The 16,799-nt window shown below is 34.4% G+C and overlaps 1 protein-coding gene across 1 annotated transcript in view; it reads right to left on the minus strand.

The window, feature by feature from the left end:
* Positions 1 to 3,680: 3,680 nt before the first annotated feature.
* FYB1 (FYN binding protein 1) overlaps positions 3,681 to 16,799 on the minus strand; it is an 85,397-nt gene continuing 72,278 nt past the window's right edge. Inside the window, exons 14-18 of the mRNA XM_069492158.1 lie at positions 16,141 to 16,240; positions 15,101 to 15,263; positions 6,713 to 6,746; positions 4,607 to 4,647; positions 3,681 to 3,827 (exon numbers count right to left, since the gene is read on the minus strand). Coding sequence (XP_069348259.1) covers positions 3,805 to 3,827; positions 4,607 to 4,647; positions 6,713 to 6,746; positions 15,101 to 15,263; positions 16,141 to 16,240 — 361 coding nt within the window. The 3' untranslated portion in view covers positions 3,681 to 3,804. The remainder of the gene's footprint in view (positions 3,828 to 4,606; positions 4,648 to 6,712; positions 6,747 to 15,100; positions 15,264 to 16,140; positions 16,241 to 16,799) is intronic.

Below are 16,799 nucleotides of genomic sequence, written 5' to 3' on the forward strand. Positions count from 1 at the left end.
TCTTTGTTTTCCAGGAGCAATGTTCATTGATATTTCATTAGACATGGACAATAAAAGAACAGAAACAAAGCAACTTCTGGGTTTCTAGCTTGGGTGACCGGATGACAGAGATATCACTGAGGTAGAATCTGCAGGAGGGGTAATTAATTAGTTTAAGGGGAAAAGAGGAAAAGTTCAATTTTGAATCTTACGAGTTAGAGGTACTTGAAGGACATCACACAGAGGTGACTTTAGAGTAATTGTTGCAGAGATCAAATTGCAGTAAGTTGAAGACTCAATATACCTTGAGAATATGGCAAAGGATGAACAGAGACGAGGGATTCCCAGATGGAGCAGAGCATCAAACTCTTATTTAGAGTTTGATTTAGAGTTAATAAAAATTGGATTACAAAGTTCCTCCCTGCCCCAAGATTCTGATTCAGTTGATCTGAGGAGGAAGAGGTGCATTTTACAAACTCTTCAGCTGTACTGTGTTCAGCGTGGATTCTCTGGAAGGCAGACACCAAGATGCAGTGAAAATGCAAGGATTTTCTTCTGGTGGGCAGGGAGGAATAAGTGTGTGAGAGAAAATGAGGAGGGAGACAGCGAAGGCTGCAGGAGCTGTCAGATTGCAATGCAAGTCTGCCCCAGTGCGGGCAGGAGGAGGGACGGTTGGAGGGGTAGAAGTGTCTCAGGACACTGTGCAGGGTGAGGAAGTTTTAGTAAGCTTGTCAGGGAGTCCTCAATCTAAATACGCCACGTGAGGAGTTCTGTATCTTTCAGGAAGAGGGCTGCCTTAGTATCCCTGCCGTGCTCAATCATTGGCTAACGCAGCCTGTGGGAAGCCGGGTCTTGGCATGAACATGGTGAAGGATTTTGAAGCACAGGAGCTGAAGCCTTTGGTCAATTAAATTCCCCATAGTTGGAGGTCTTTGAGGCACATTCTCCTGGCAACCACATGTACCCTACCATGTTAAGACAGTGGGATAAGGAAAGGAAGATAAAAACGGGCTGTAGTTGGAAAGATATTTGGGTCTAAGGCAAGTTTTCATGTTGTTTTTCAGATGGGAAAGGTTTCAATATGTTTGTAAGCCTAGAGAAGGAATCTGCACAATTGAGATAACCAGTGCAATGATGAAGTACCTTCATAATTATAGCCAAAGCAGAAATGGGATATTTAATAATTCTTATATCTCGCTAATGTAATCTTTTGAGATTAAGCAGAGAGATCATTTTCTGTTCAAAATTTCAAGACTTTATAAAGATAACCAAAATTTCATAACAAATGGTAATAAGGAGTTTGTGAATTCATTTTCTATGATACCCAATAACGTGCCAATTAAAACCCAGACACCATACTGGCACCTAATGAATATAGCAGAATGATCAAAGAAATTAAAGATAAAGAAGAGGGAGAGGGGGAAAAAGAGAGAAGGGGGAGAGAGAGAGAGAGAGAAAGAGAATGAGAAAGAATGAATTGTGGAGGAAGAAGACTCCAGAAAAGGTGGGAAGAAATAGGATCAAAGACTGTGGTTTTGAATCTGAGATGTGGCATCTTATTCTCTGGGACCGTGTTTCGATATAGGTTAAGGTTGTGGATTGTAGGGAGTTGAAGGGAATGCATTTGGTTATCTCAATTTCTAACACCAAATAGGAGGCAAATTACCAGAAGCAATGTTGGAAGGTTTGCTTTTAAACAGGAGGTATCCCAACTTCTGAGGCTGAGCAAAAAGAGGTAAGGATGGGTCCAGAGACTCTTTTGTAGGTGTAGGATCAAGTTAAGGGAGCGAAAGGCTGATGGTCTTAATTTTTTAAATGAAGTAAGAGGCAAGGTTTCTTCTGAATGTATTATTTATTTGTAGCTCATCTCACATGACAAATTTCCATACATAAAACTATAACAGAAATAACATTTGGTATATTAAAATTAATGTTTCAAATATATCTTTCATATTAAGATCATTGTCTACCATATAAATCTTCCATAGGTGTGTGTCTGTTTCTTGGTGTATAAACCAAAACTCTAAAATATTCTCTTGTTCTACCTTGGAATTTTAAAAACTGACATTGTATTTAACTTATAATATTTTCAGTCAGAAAAAAGAATTACTGAAACTGTCCTGTCTGTGTATTATGTATATTTTCTACTAAATTTAACAAACAAAGCTCACTTTTGAACCAGGTAATTTTATCCAGTATTAAAAGAAATTCATCACATGGGCATACACTGGCCAACCCTTTTTAAAAGTAGACATCAAAGTATTTCATAATTGCAGAGAATCTTTGAAGGGAGTAGCTTCTAATCTGGGGGTCTCAGACTCCAAAATCTATATATTTTGCAGTGGAAGGTGATGATTTATTTTCAAATTTCAAAGCATCTAATGGAAATCCCACTTCACCCCTGTGAAAGTTTTGATTTCGTTTAGTTATTTGAAATTATTTCAATTCAGTAGGGCCACTTCAGAAACTCCACTGGGCTTTTGCAGTATTAAAATGTGGATAATGCATTAATCAATGAGTTTTAAAAATAGACAAAAGCTTCTGAAACATGGGCTGGAGTAGGAGGATTATACAAGCCTGAGGTAATTGGTAGCAAAAGAGTCGGGAAAAACTGACTTAGTCTAATCCTGTAATTTACAGATGAGGAAACTGAGAGGATAAATAATTTATTCAACATCACATCATGGTTCATTAGTAGGAGCCAGCATTAAGATTTGCTTATTTTGTATTTTAGAAGTTGTGAAAAACTTATTAAATGTTATTTTCTAGGGTGTTTTCCATTTTTTATCATAGTGTTTAGTGTTCTTAGCATTTGAAACCCAAATGCTTCACATTTTGTTTTTGGGTTGCTTTGGAAATGAGTATCAATAGGGAACAGCCCAGTCCAAACACTAGGGCTTATTACTTTGTACTCCCTCTGCTGGCCAACTTTCCAGTAAAGTGGTTAAAAAAAAAAAAGTTCTGTAATTGAACACAAAAACAAAAATTTTAAAAGCATCTTCATTGTAAGGAAGAGGTGGCATAAAATTCAATTTAGTTTCAGGTTCATTCTTTCATTCTTTATACTGTTAGAGTTATTCACATTCAGAACTACTCTAGCTAATATAATAGTACTTCAAACAGTACAGAATTAAATTGTTAGCAAATGAATCTGCAAAAAGAAAAGGCATTTTAGACTCTTCTACAGTTTACTCTTAGGTGTCCATACCAAATGCATAACATTCTTATCAAATAATTAACATATGTACACAATTAACAAATAGGGACAAACTTTATACAAAAGTTCTGCTACTACTGTAATTTGTGAAAACATTTAGCCCACCAGCAGGAGATAAGACAGTACCACCTTTTAGAAGATAGATAATTTGCATAGAGAATATAAGATATAATCATAATTAGAGGTGTAAACAATAGTTTTCCTTTTTGTGGAATGTTTTAAAATTCTCTTCCTTATGTTTTTTTCAGACAAGATAATCATTTCTTTTTGAATAATTTTCCTTTTTCTTTTCTTTTTTTTTTTTTTTATGAGTGGGGGGGTTGTCTATTGATGATCTAAAAGAGATACCTTCATAATTGTAGCCAAAGCAGAAATGGGATATTTAATAGTTCTTGTATCTTGCTAATGTATCTTCTGAGATACTGATGAAGCAGAGAGATCGTTTTCTATGTTCGAAATTTCAAAACTTTACAAAGATAATCAGAATTTCATAACTAGTGGTAATAGTTTTGTACGTTCATTTTCTATGATGTCCAATAAAATGCCAATTAAAACTCAGACTTCATATTGGCACCTAAGGAATACAGCAGAATGACCAAAGCTGAGTGTTAGTCATTGTCATAGATGCAACCTGAAAGAAAACAAAAAATTTAAATATAGTTATATACAACATACTTTTTAAGTGTTCCAAGGTTGGAAATATGGGTGATTCATACTTTCCTGATTTAGGGATAAAAAAAGTAGAAGTGGCTCATTTTATAAAAAAAAATGAGTTACATGGAAAGCCATATATTTAACTTTCGTTGTTTAATATACAATTCCAACAAAATTTCTGAACAGATTTATTCTCTATCAAAGTGAAACTCCAGATTATTTTATTTTGTCTGGCACTTAATCAGATGTACTTTTTGGTAGTCATTCTGTAGAGGGTTGAAAATACTAAACATCAACAAGAATCATAAATTTTAAAGATTAAAGGGCAACATGATTAGCACTATGCTCCATTTCAGTTAGATTCATTTTTAGATAAGAATTTAGATATGTATGATGTTTACAGAATAGTATTATTGGTTATGAAATTAATACCTATTTATTGGCCAAGTATGCAAATTTATTTGGATAAAAGAAATTCTTAAGATTCACAGTACAATGAAAAGTTTACCAAATATTTTTGTACTTCTGTTTTCAAAGTAAATAAAGGTTTATTTCTTGATTTCCAGTCCTGTGTGAAAATGTGTTTTTCTTTTCTCCCCATTATGCCAGGGCATTTACCTTTTCTAATATTTTCAAGTGATTCACATTCTGATCAGATTGGAAAGCTCTAATTAATCCAATAAGCTATTTTTAGCATTTGTAAAAACAGTAAATTCACTGTTACTATTCTCTGTGATGGTGCTGTATGAGACTTACCATCAGCAATATCATCATAGATCTCTCCATCGTCTCCATCACTGTAAATGTAGAAAATCCACATATTTTTTAAAAAAGTCTTCTTAACATTAAAGCAATATATAGAAGAAAAAGGTAATAGTATGAATTTATATAACACAATTAAGGCTTTAAAACATATTATGCATTTATAAGAAATGTCGTATTCATCATCCCTTCTCTCATTGGCTTAATCTAATCTTCTGTTTTGGTCTACACACAGAATAATTAACACATGCCTCGAGCACAGACTATGCCTTACTTATCTTTGTAAGAAATGTTTGTTGAACTGAACGAACTGAAAAACAGTCACGGTGTGGGGCCTTAATTTAAAACTGGAATGAATTTTATGTCTATTAACATCAGATTCATAATTTCACTTGAATCTCAAATGTTGAATGAAATACAATAATATTTGGCATAGGAAATGTCTGCATTATTTCATGTTTCTAATTATAATTTTTAAATATTATAAATACATAAATATTATTTACCGAATAAGTAGCCAACACGTGGTTATTATGGTGATTCTTGTATGATTCTAAAAATATCACTTATGATTATAGGCAGCATCCATAATAGTAGTTTTGGCTACTTACACACATTTTAGATTTTGCCTGGCCCTGAATATTTGTAAAATATGCTATCCAACAAACATATTGAGTCCCTTCTATCTACCAGGAGACAGAAATATGAGTTAAGACACAAACTTTGATTTAAAGTACCTTATAATCTAATGGGAGAGAGGTACATGAGTAATAAAAATAGAAAGTATTATAAATATTAACACAGCCTTGAAATGTAAGACGCACTTTCAAAGTTCAGAAATGTAAGCTGGTTTTGTCACTTAAACCAGAGCCACTCTTTGCTGTATTATCTCTGTGCTCTACCATAGAAGCAGCAGGAGGCCCTTCCAATTGCTGCCAACTACGGCAGATGCTATGAGTTGTCTTCTGTTTCGATCCTTTCTCTGAGATTGAGGGAGGGTTTGGCTAATGGAAATCTGATACACATGCAAAGAGGACAGATTTTCCTGTCATTCACTCAAAAAACATTTATGAAGTATTCACTTCAATAAGTGGTGAACCAATAATTACTTAGAGAATATACTTTCTAAATTCTCTCTTAATCAGCCTGCAATAATCACTGATGAAGATGTTGTCCTATTACTTGCCATACATTCTTTCCTGAAAATGTATACCTTTCATGGAACAAAGCCCATTGAAAAGTCCCATGATTAATGCCCTGAGGAAAACAAAGGCATTATGATTATTTTTCTTTTGACTCTCTACGATTACAGTTTGCGGACAGACCTCTTCACATTGATTTGTCTTTCTGATTGGTGTCGGTTGTTTATGGATACAGTTTGTGAATCCTCCTGGATCGTTTCATTGTGCTGAATTCTGTAAATCTTTGCACTGGTATATGACCTAACCTGATAATGAATTTTAGTTTTTGCACTGGCTTACTTGGGACAGAATCTTATAATGTTTTGGGGGACTCCAAAGGCACACTAGTACCAGACTGTGACAGACTGTGACAATGTCTTGTTCATATGAATAAAAGAATCATTGACCACTATCTTTTTTCTGGCATGCTTCCAAAAAAGGCAACATAATACTCTACTATGCTTAGTGTGAGTGAAGAAAAGCCCTCAGTCAGTGGATAAACTATAAACTGTTAACAGGTGACATCAGTACCTACTGTGTAGACACTAATTGGTCGTGAATTCATTCAGTTCAACCAAGTGCATGAGCAAGCGAAATACAAAGTATTAATGAAAACGTTAGTAGTTTTGGCCTGTCTTCAGTGTTTGCTGAGAGCACAGTGAATATATAAAACTGTGAACCATGAACTGTATAATCATGAATGAGACGGGCTTTTGCCTATTTAAAAGAGTAGCACTTTCTGAAAACCTTAACTTTACTATGGATACTGCCATGTTGACATTAGTATAGCATATTGTTTTTAAACTTATTCATGATAGTTCAATAGGTTACATTATTTTAATGATATTAGCAATCTTTTTTTTTAAGAAAAGCACACAATTCTTTTTACAAGTGTAGTAGTAGATGAAAATGGGCTTACTTGTTTACCAGATAACTCCGAAGGACATAACCATCTATGAAGGAGAAAGAAAATAAATTTTATTAATAGCACAAGTTTGAAAAATCTTTAATATTTGTTTTAGATAATTGGAACACAAGAGAATAATCATCGTAATATAATAAAATATATTGAATAATTATATCTGTCTCTGAATATGACCCATTTTTCTTGTGTCTAATTTTCTCTCCATCCTTTTTTCTTTTCTCCTTTCTCTCTCTCTGACTTGTCTTATTTTCCCTCCATTTACAATCTTTGCTCTTTTTCTCTTTTTTTTTTTTTTTTTTTTGAGACAGAGTCTCACTCTGTTGCCCAGGCTAGAGTGAGTGCCGTGGCGTCAGCCTAGCTCACAGCAACCTCAAACTCCTGGGCTCAAGCGATCCTCCTGTCTCAGCCTCCCGAGTAGCTGGGACTACAGGCATGCACCACCATGCCCGGCTAATTTTTTCTATATATATATATATTTTTTAGCTGTCCATATAATTTCTTTCTATTTTTAGTAGAGATGGGGTCTCGCTCTTGCTCAGGCTGGTCTCGAACTCCTGAGCTCAAACGATCCGCCCACCTCGGCCTCCCAGAGTGCTAGGATTACAGGCGTGAGCCACCACGCCCGGCCTCTTTTTCTCTTTAAATAAACAAAAAAATATTTTTTTTCTAAGCTACTACAGGTCATAGCACAGTGTTGTTTCAAATTTTAATCTAGGTCTTCAAGATATTACCCATATAACACAGTTTTAGGAAGAATTTAGTCAGTCTAGATTGCAAAAGTAGTTTATAGGGAAGTATTTTAAATACCAGCAGACCTAAAACTTACCTTTTCAAATTTTGTTATATTAAGTAGAGTCAGAACTGTTTTCAATTCCCCTTTCAGATGCCCATGAGCTAATGACTACGGGTGGAGAATGCATTTTACTCTCTTAATATACATTCTAAAATTTCTGGTACTCAGTATGGAAGAAGTTCCTCTGTTTTTGCCATTTGACAGAGTGTCAACATTTGCATTTCATCATTCATAGAACAAAACTATTATTAGAAGAATATATACCCAGGATTCTGTTAATTCATAGAAATAGAAAATAAACCATATTTTGCATATTTTGTGCAAGAAAGCTAAGATTTTTTTTTAATTGTTGTTGTTTTTCAGCACCTTATATTTGCCCTTCATTGTGCAAATACTTTCCTAAGGAAAAATATGAACTATCTTTCTTGAGAAAATGTCTGCTGACATCTAATTAATATTACTAACCTTTGAAATTGCTAGTTTTGTGTTAGCATCTAAAATCTGTTGTATGCTAGAGATTAGTATCATTTATTGCCTCTTAAATAGTCTCTAAATAATTTCTCTCACTGAATCTGTCTACTGGTCTTGGTCCACTTTAGACCTAATTTTGGTTCTAAATCAAAGTCAATATGTTAAAAAATTACAAAGAGGAAATCCATAAGCAAAGATTAATACAAGTGATAAACTTACTTAAATGCATTGTTGTTATATTGTCATTGTTTAAATATGAAAAAAGGTTTTTTAAAGTTAGGATTATACAACTGAAGTTATAGATTCAAATTTAGGAGAATGAACTTTCCCTTGAAGTATTCCAGGGTAAAAAAACTCCACCAAAATATTTTATCAAGAAGTTTACTACTTTTTAATGAAAACTGTTTATAAATATCATATTTGGAAAAGAAAGAATCAAAGTTATCTTTGCATTCTTATAATATGGAAATAATGCACCATGTATCAAAACGATAAAAGTACAAAAAAGTAATATATTTTATGTAGAACATGAAAAATTACAGCATGTTATGTCTTTCTTTTTATTTCAATTAGAGCAAGAGTAGCAAAAATTACTAATGTAAAAACATCTACAATTAATATCTATGGCTCCTGGGTAGGTTTTGATATTACAGTTCATTTTATGTTAACAGAATTTCTTTTTAAGTTAAGGTATACATCATACTTTAACATAATTTCTAAAAGGGGGTAAGCTCATGTCTAACAAATTTAATTTTACATGTGTCTCTCAAAAAAGAAAAATCTGTGAAGATAAGCTTTTAGAAAGATCGTAGATTTTGTATCAGGGTCCCAATAACTGAAATCTCTTTATCTATATCTATATTTGGGGCTAACATGAACTTTGAAGAGTTCTCTACAGACAGTAATAGTCACAGACTTTTTTTTTTATCAGTTAAAATTGGTGGTTCTGCTTTCATTTTGGATTTTTTCTTAAAACAAATTGAAAAAAGAACAACATAATAGTAAATGTTCCCATGTTCCCATATTCATGTTTATGTTAATAATTAAAAAAGAATTATGCATATGAGCTGAAGCATTTAACATTGAAGTCAATCTCATGTAAGCTATTAGGACTTCATAAAGTCTTTGAACTAAAATTGGAAGATAGAAAACAAAAAATGTTGAAGATATTATATACTGTTGACTGGTGCAGTGACTCACACCTATAATCCCAGCACTTTAGGACACAGAGGTGGGAGGACTGCTTGAGGCCAGGAGTTTGAGATCAGCCTAGGCAACACAGCAAGACCCTGTCTCTACAGAAAAGAAAAATTCAAGAAAATCAACAAAACAAAACAAAACAAAACAAAAACAGTTGCCAGAGAGTAGTATTAAGGTAGCATCAAATATATCCCTGTCTTTTTTTTTAAGAAACAAAAACAGAAACAAAACTCCCTAGGAAATTATGAGAAATAAAGTTCAAAACAAAGAGCATGTAATTACCTTTTTTTAGAAATGGAAGATTTTTATTTTCTCATGCTTTTAGATAACGTACTTTTAAAAATTCAATTATGCTAAAATTGTGTAGATCTAAATAAAACACTATTTGTAAAGAACCCTAAAACAGTCCTTTACATAACCAAAGTTACTCATTCATGATATATAGTGTAATTACCTCAACTTTACAAATTAATTATAAAAAATATATTCGCTTAGATTCTCAAACCCTTATTCCATTCCCTCTTTTATCTTGCCTGTTCAAGAGTTCTAAGGAACAGCTTTATCTTTTGTTGAACACTCTGTTGTTGTTGTGTGTTTGTGTGAAATACATAAATATCAATGCTTGGAAATGTTGTTTAAGAAAATTGTACTAAGGAGATGTGGATGGTACTGTGCTGCTGAGATGTTTCCAGAAATGAAGTGATAATATGGGGCTTGTTAGCTATAAAATCACTATTAAATAGCATATTTACAGAGTAAACGAATTTTAATACAGCATAGATTTTGCTGTCTAATACCATTAAGAATCTTTGCTAAAACTTCATCTATGAAAAGCATGGCTCATGACACAGTCAAAACAAATGACTTCCCATAAATTTTTATATAATTTCTCCATTATAGTTCCTAGAAACAATTTTTGTTTTTTGCAGTAGGAAAATGTTCTCTTTGCTCACATGTTACATGTACATTCATCATAGGGAATGTTAGTGAAAAATACAAACATGAAACAAACAAACAAAAGCATGTTCTGTGCCACGTAGAATGGCTGCTATGTTTAGGGAGCCCGATGATATTGTGAGTTCTGGCACGCCAGGGATTCTCACATATCAAATGAAATTATTATTTGGAAATCTCACATGCATAGAGCAGAACACAGTGGCTGGAAACAAATGTTTTGAAATATGTGGTGGGGTAGAGTGAGTTAGGAAAGTGACACCCACCCCCCACATGTGCCAGTTAATTTCTCCCCCAAACATTTGCTTGCTGCAGTGCAGATGTGTCTCAGAACTAATGACTCACCTTTGAGAAGGGTATTGTGAATATAATGTTACCAAAATATAAAAAATAATCTTTGGAAAAATGGAAATTATCTTCATCTAATATTTTCAAATTGTTTTTCTTAATAAAAATGACAATAGAATATTTCATCATTATTTCATTTGTTGTAGCCAACTCCAGAAATAAAGTTAAACTGACTCCATTTGGCCTCCTGCAGTTTAAAAACAATAAAATCATATTGCATAGATTTATCCAAGCAAGTGGAACAATGTCCAGCTTCACGGAAAAATGCTCATAATGTGATAAAAAGAAAAAAACAAAATGTGGTGTATAATACTGAGTACAAATTATTATCTTAGTTTTACAAAAATATTCTCTCTCCTCTTTTCTGTCTCGTTATAGTTGTTTCTGGGGCTTTATATCTGAACAACTTTTACAATTTCTAAATTAAAAAAAATTTTTCATCACTGAGCATGCGTTGTTTTAAAATTGAAAAAAATTACTTAAGTAGAGAAATGATCAAGTGGATTTGGAAGGATCTAAAGCAACTTTAAAACCCCTCTTTCTTTGATGTTTAAAGGAAATGGAGAACATTTTGGCCACAGATAACTCAGTTCTTGTCTCATTCCACATTTTTTGTAGAAAATTTTTCTCCAGTGACAGGAGGTGGGAAAACTCACAGTTTATGAGACATTGAGTTGTGGAATATGTGCAAATATTAGTGAGAAATCCTAAACATTTGGGAATGTGCCAGAAATATATATTTAAGATCTCAACACCTACATAGTACACGCTTCTACAAGTCAGTGGGTGAGACTTGATCAAATGTGATAATGTCTGTAAAAGTGGCTTGTGCTCTGCTCCACAATGGTGACGGATTGTTGTTCATGCCTTAACTTTTAATTTCTATCATTACCAACTTTAAGTTGAAGTAAGCTATGCTTTCTTTTCTTTGATGGATTAAAGAATGAAGAGTAAAGATAACATTAGCGTCACCACGGTGCTGGATTGCAAATGCCTTTGCTACTAATCAGAAGATGCTGAAACAGGGAACTGAAAGATGTAGAGGCTCCCCAGTAATATATAACAAGCAAAGCATATTACTAAAGCTAAGAGAGAGAATTGTATTCTAACCAGTTAAACTTTTCAACCGACTTCTTCCTGTGAGTGTCTATATATCAGACTTGCAACTGGCTATATAACTGCAATTTCCAAATTATTACATTCAATCCAGCAAGCCCCACACAAGGTGCAAGGCACTTTGCAGTATGTTGGCAATACAATGTTGAGAACATTTTATTGAATAATGACAATTACAGCAGCAAAAGAAGTATAATGGAATTGGGGAGAGATTAATTGTAATGGGGTGTCTGGGAGTAGACAGTGGGGATGCTTCTAACTTTGCATGACAACTGAGTTGTTTTTAATAGACAATTATGGGCATTCCAAGTTGAATAAAATAGCATAGTAGGATGAAACAGCATAGTTTATTCAGGGAGTGACAAGTAAGTTGTTTGTATTTCTGGCGTGTATAATAGATGGGAAGCAGCAGTCGGTGAGGGTGAGTCATAAAGGGTTTTATGTGCTAGCTTAAAGACTTCATTTTTAAAAATAATACTTAGGTAACACTGTGGTGAGTGGATTGGCTGAGGGTAAGGGTGAAGACAGACACATCATTTGAAAGGCTACTGCAATTACCCAGGGGAAGGAGGGTTAAATCCATACAATCATCCCAGATTCTACAGAGGTGTGTGAAGAATGGATTAGAAATTTAAAAAATTAAGAATGTCAAGAATCCAGTCCAAAGAAGGAATAAGCAGCAGGTTTGAAAAAAATTAAAGTGAAATTAAGTAGGTATGGTAATTAAATCTTGGAATAATACTTAATCTGAGAGGCAGTAGCAGATGCTCCTAGCACCCTCCCTTATGTCCTCACCCTTACCACTTGCGTGCTTACAGATCCAACTGATGACACTGGCATTTAAATTTTTTTTTTACTGACGGCTTTTCTCTGGCTTCCAGAACTCTTTGTCAGCTTGCTCAGCATCACGAATTACTCCCTCCCTGCCCATGAATAGGGGTGTTTCCCAGAAACACTTTCCAAATGTGGAAGCCAAAGGAAGCCAAAATTCTGCCCAAAGAAAATATTTATATAAAAAGCAACAGGTATGTAAGTGCTACCGATACAATCATCTGGTTTCCAACCTATTTGAGATGGACCCCAAAAACACCTGAGAACTGAAGTAGTTATCACTGAACTTGGAAATTGTAAAGTGCATTGGTACTACACCAGAAAAAAAAAAAGATAAGTTGCAGAGTTAACATGAAACTCCTGACTGTGATCTACCAGAAGTTTATTAAATGTTTCCACTCCTGATTTTTAAAAGGTGATGACTTCTAAGAGGTCAGGAGCTCTCCAGTATTTGTAATAGTACCTAGAATTATTGATCTTCAAATAGGAAATGATAGTAGATTATAAAAATATCCCTAAATGGCTGCTGCTTTTCCTCCTTTTTTTTTTCAGCCACTCTTTTTTTTTGAGACAGAGTCTCACTGTGTCACCCTGGATATAGTACGGTGGCATCATCATCAGAGCTCACTGCAGCCTCCAACTCCTGGGCTCAAGCAATCCCCCTGCCTCAGCCTTCCAAGTAGCTGGGATTACAGGTGTGCACCACTACACAGGGCTAATTTTTTCTGTTTTGTAGAGATGGGGTCTCACTCTTGCTCAGGCTGGCCCCAACTCCTGACCTCAAGTGATCCTCCCACCTCAGCCTCCCAGAGTGCTAGGCTTACAGGCATGAGCTACCATGACAGGCTTTGCTCTTCCTCATTCTTAAGGTCCCCTGATTCCTAGGAAGACAGGAATCTCTTTAAATTTCTGTTACTGGTGCTATATCTATTCCTGCTTGTCTATACCCATACATGTTTGTTGATGAGGTCATCTATGTCCTTGTTACTCAGGAACAGCACCAGCAATTACTTGGGAACTTGAAAAAATGTATAGTATCATGCCATTTTTATAAAGGCAAGGTGGGGAACAAAAGTAAAAAAAAAAAAGAATGTCCGACCTTACTTCAGACCTACTGAATTAGAATCTGCATTTTCAACCAGATCCCCAGTGATGTGTAAGTTGGACTAGCATCACTTTAGACAGTATCTGTTGCTAAGCATAGGAGCTTAGATCACCATGACGAGATTTTCTTCCACCATACCAGGGGCAAGATGTGCTTGTACCCTGGACAGAGGTCTACATGACAAATTCTAGGACAATTCTCTGCTGTGAAAAATGTGAAAGCATTCGGAAAGTACAGGAAAGAAAACATCATTTAGACTCATCACCTTATTCAGCCACAATTAACATTTTGACATAATTTCTTTCAGTTTCATTTCTTTTATTTGCATGATTTTTCAGCATGGCTGTAAGTCCTACCCCAAATTATTAATAAGTAGCCTTCTTATCTCTTCAACTATTATGTCATGAGAAATTCATCACATTAGTATCATAATCATTAAAATACTCATTTGAGTATTTTCATAACATTTAATTATTTAAAAATCTTTGAACTTTTTAATATTTTTGATGACCTTTTAATGCATATAGTTTTTATGTTTCTGCAATTAAGGCCATTCCTCAGGGTAGATCCCCACAAATCCTAGGGCTCTTTCTATACATTATCTCCAGTAAGCTTCAACTATTAATATTACACTGTCCTGCCCTTTATCTTTGCATTTACATTTCATCTTTTCCTTTGAAAAGCCAACCACACATAACTTTATATCCATTTCCTCCACCCTTGAGTCACTGTGTTTTATTCTTGAAACTCCATTTCAGTTCCTATCCCTGAGTCACCTTCCTCTTATTAACATTCAGACTCCAAGCCCATGTTTTCCATGCAGATGAACCAAGCTGATACGGGGCAGCTGTGTTGGCTATCCAGTTCCAAATGTAAGACAACATAATTTTGAATTATTCTTCCCTGGACTTTCAATAAGCTTCCTTTTGAAATTTGACAAAAATATTTCCCTCTGTCAGCTTTAATAGCTGATAAAGTCAAAGACGACAGGTACTCTTTTACATTTATTTGGAATAGTATGTTGCACTGAGTATGTCCAAAGATGAAATAAAAACAAGTGGATTTGCAAGGTAGGAAAACTGGAAATTCTAGGTGTGAAATACCTAGAATGCTACATAATTTGAAATTCTACATAATTTTAAAATCACACGGGAGCAAGAGCCACTCACTAGCACAGTGGTTCTCGTGTTAGTGTACATATGAACAAGCTAGGGAAGAAATTATGGTCACAGATGTCATCTAATTCCCAGAGCTCATGATTCAGCAAGTCAAGAGTGGGTCCAGGCAACTGAAACTTTAGTATACACACAAGGACCGTATTTTGAGAGCACTAATTTGCCATTACCTTTGACACTAGAGTGTATATATATGGTGGTGGTAAATGAAAAGAGACTGAAATAAAATACATTGATTTCAGGACAGCAAAATCTCCAGTTTCTGAATGTTCTGTATAGCTCACAAAGCACAGAGTAAAAAGAGTTGGTCACTACAGGGTGGTCACTACAACTTGTTTGGTTGTTAAATTCTCCAGTGCCATATAGAGGCAGTGTAAGCAATGACTTACATTTTCCTTCTTCGTTTCTGCAGAGAACCTTTGTATCATCTGTGTTTTGTATAACTTCAAGAGATTCACCAGGTTTTATCTGTAGATCTCTGGTCCCCCACTTTTTAGAAGTTAAGGAGGCTGCAACTTTGGTTGAATAAAGGACTCTAATTTCACCGTCATACTAGGAAAAGAAAGCAGAACATTTAAATTATTGGTTGATGTGTATTATTATTACAGTAACTCATTTATTTATTTTTTATTTTATTTTTAAAAAATGAAATTTTTGTTCACTGGGATTTGGGACCGGGTAATCAAGAAGTTTGGTGTTTTTTCTTTTTCTGAGACAGAGTCTCACTCTGTTGCCTGGGCTAGAGTGCCATGGCGTCAGCCTAGCTCACAGCAACCTCAATCCTCCTGCCTCTGCCTCTCAAGTAGCTGGGACTACAGGCACATACCACCATGCCCGGCTAATTTTTTCTATATATATTTTTAGATGTCCAGCTAATTGCTTTCTTTTTTTTTTTTTTTCTCTTTTTTAGTAGAGACAGGGTCTTGCTCTTGCTCAGGCTGGTCTCGAACTCCTGAGCTCAAACAATCCACCCGCATTGGCCTCCCAGAGTGCTAGGATTACAGGCATGAGCCACCGCACCTGGCCAGTAACTCATTTATTGACAGATTTATTATGAAAGTCTTTGCTAAATAGTTCAGTGTTTTCAAAAGATGGGTAAGAAGATTAAAGAAAATTTCTGGGGGAAAACCACTCATAACCTCACAAATCTAATATAACAACTATTTTTAGTATCTTCTTATCAAGGTACGAAGGACAACTAAATTTAGATGATTATCACAGTATGTATTTTGTGCATGTATTACAGCTTGCTTAATCTCTTATAGGAATAAATTTAAATGTAAAACAAATTTTGTATAAAATAAAGGAGCTATGATGGCTAACTGTAATATTGATTATTACACTTTTAAAATGTGCATTTTGGAACTTAAAAATCATGGGTTTTTTCATCAGTGCTTTGAACTTTGTTTAATATTTAAATATTACATACTTTAAATTTTTTCCTGAAGTCTTTTTCTTCTTTTTCTTGCTTTTTTAGCTTCTTAGGGTCTTTTTCTTCTGTCTTAGACTTTCCAATATTGATTCCTTGACTAGAATGGCAGAACACACATAAAAACAATACTTTGTTAAGAAAATATAAAAATAATAGTGTATAAGAAAGATTTAATTCCTAATACTAAATTTTTGCTAAATTTTGTTTTCCATTAATTCTTTTCCTTAGAAATCCAATACTTATTGTAATAAATGATGACATTTTGTAATGCATAAAGGAATCTTCAAGAGAGTACAGATCGTGAGAGTTAGAATGGAAGTGAGAGATTCTCTGTTTTACTGAGTCATATAAAATCACTGAGTCATAATTCAAACAGGGTTGCATATCAGTGGTTTTATATGATTCAACCTATTCTTCAACCCCCTCTATATTTTCAGCCCTTCCCAGATGATTAAATGGCTTAATCAATGTCATAGAAAAGGCTTTTTTAAAAAGAACACTTTTTAAAAACTGATTTTTATGGCTTTACAAAGTTTATGTGCTAAGTTTTTCACATCTACTTAAAACGGAGCCAGAGTATAGGTTAATGAAAAAATTTTAGGTAAAAGTTTAGATTTTAGATATTGTAAGAAGGAGCTTCTTAAAGAAGATGGCTA

This window comes from Eulemur rufifrons, chromosome 17 (genome assembly GCF_041146395.1).
Source record: "Eulemur rufifrons isolate Redbay chromosome 17, OSU_ERuf_1, whole genome shotgun sequence".
Classification (NCBI taxonomy): Eukaryota; Metazoa; Chordata; class Mammalia; order Primates; family Lemuridae; genus Eulemur; species Eulemur rufifrons.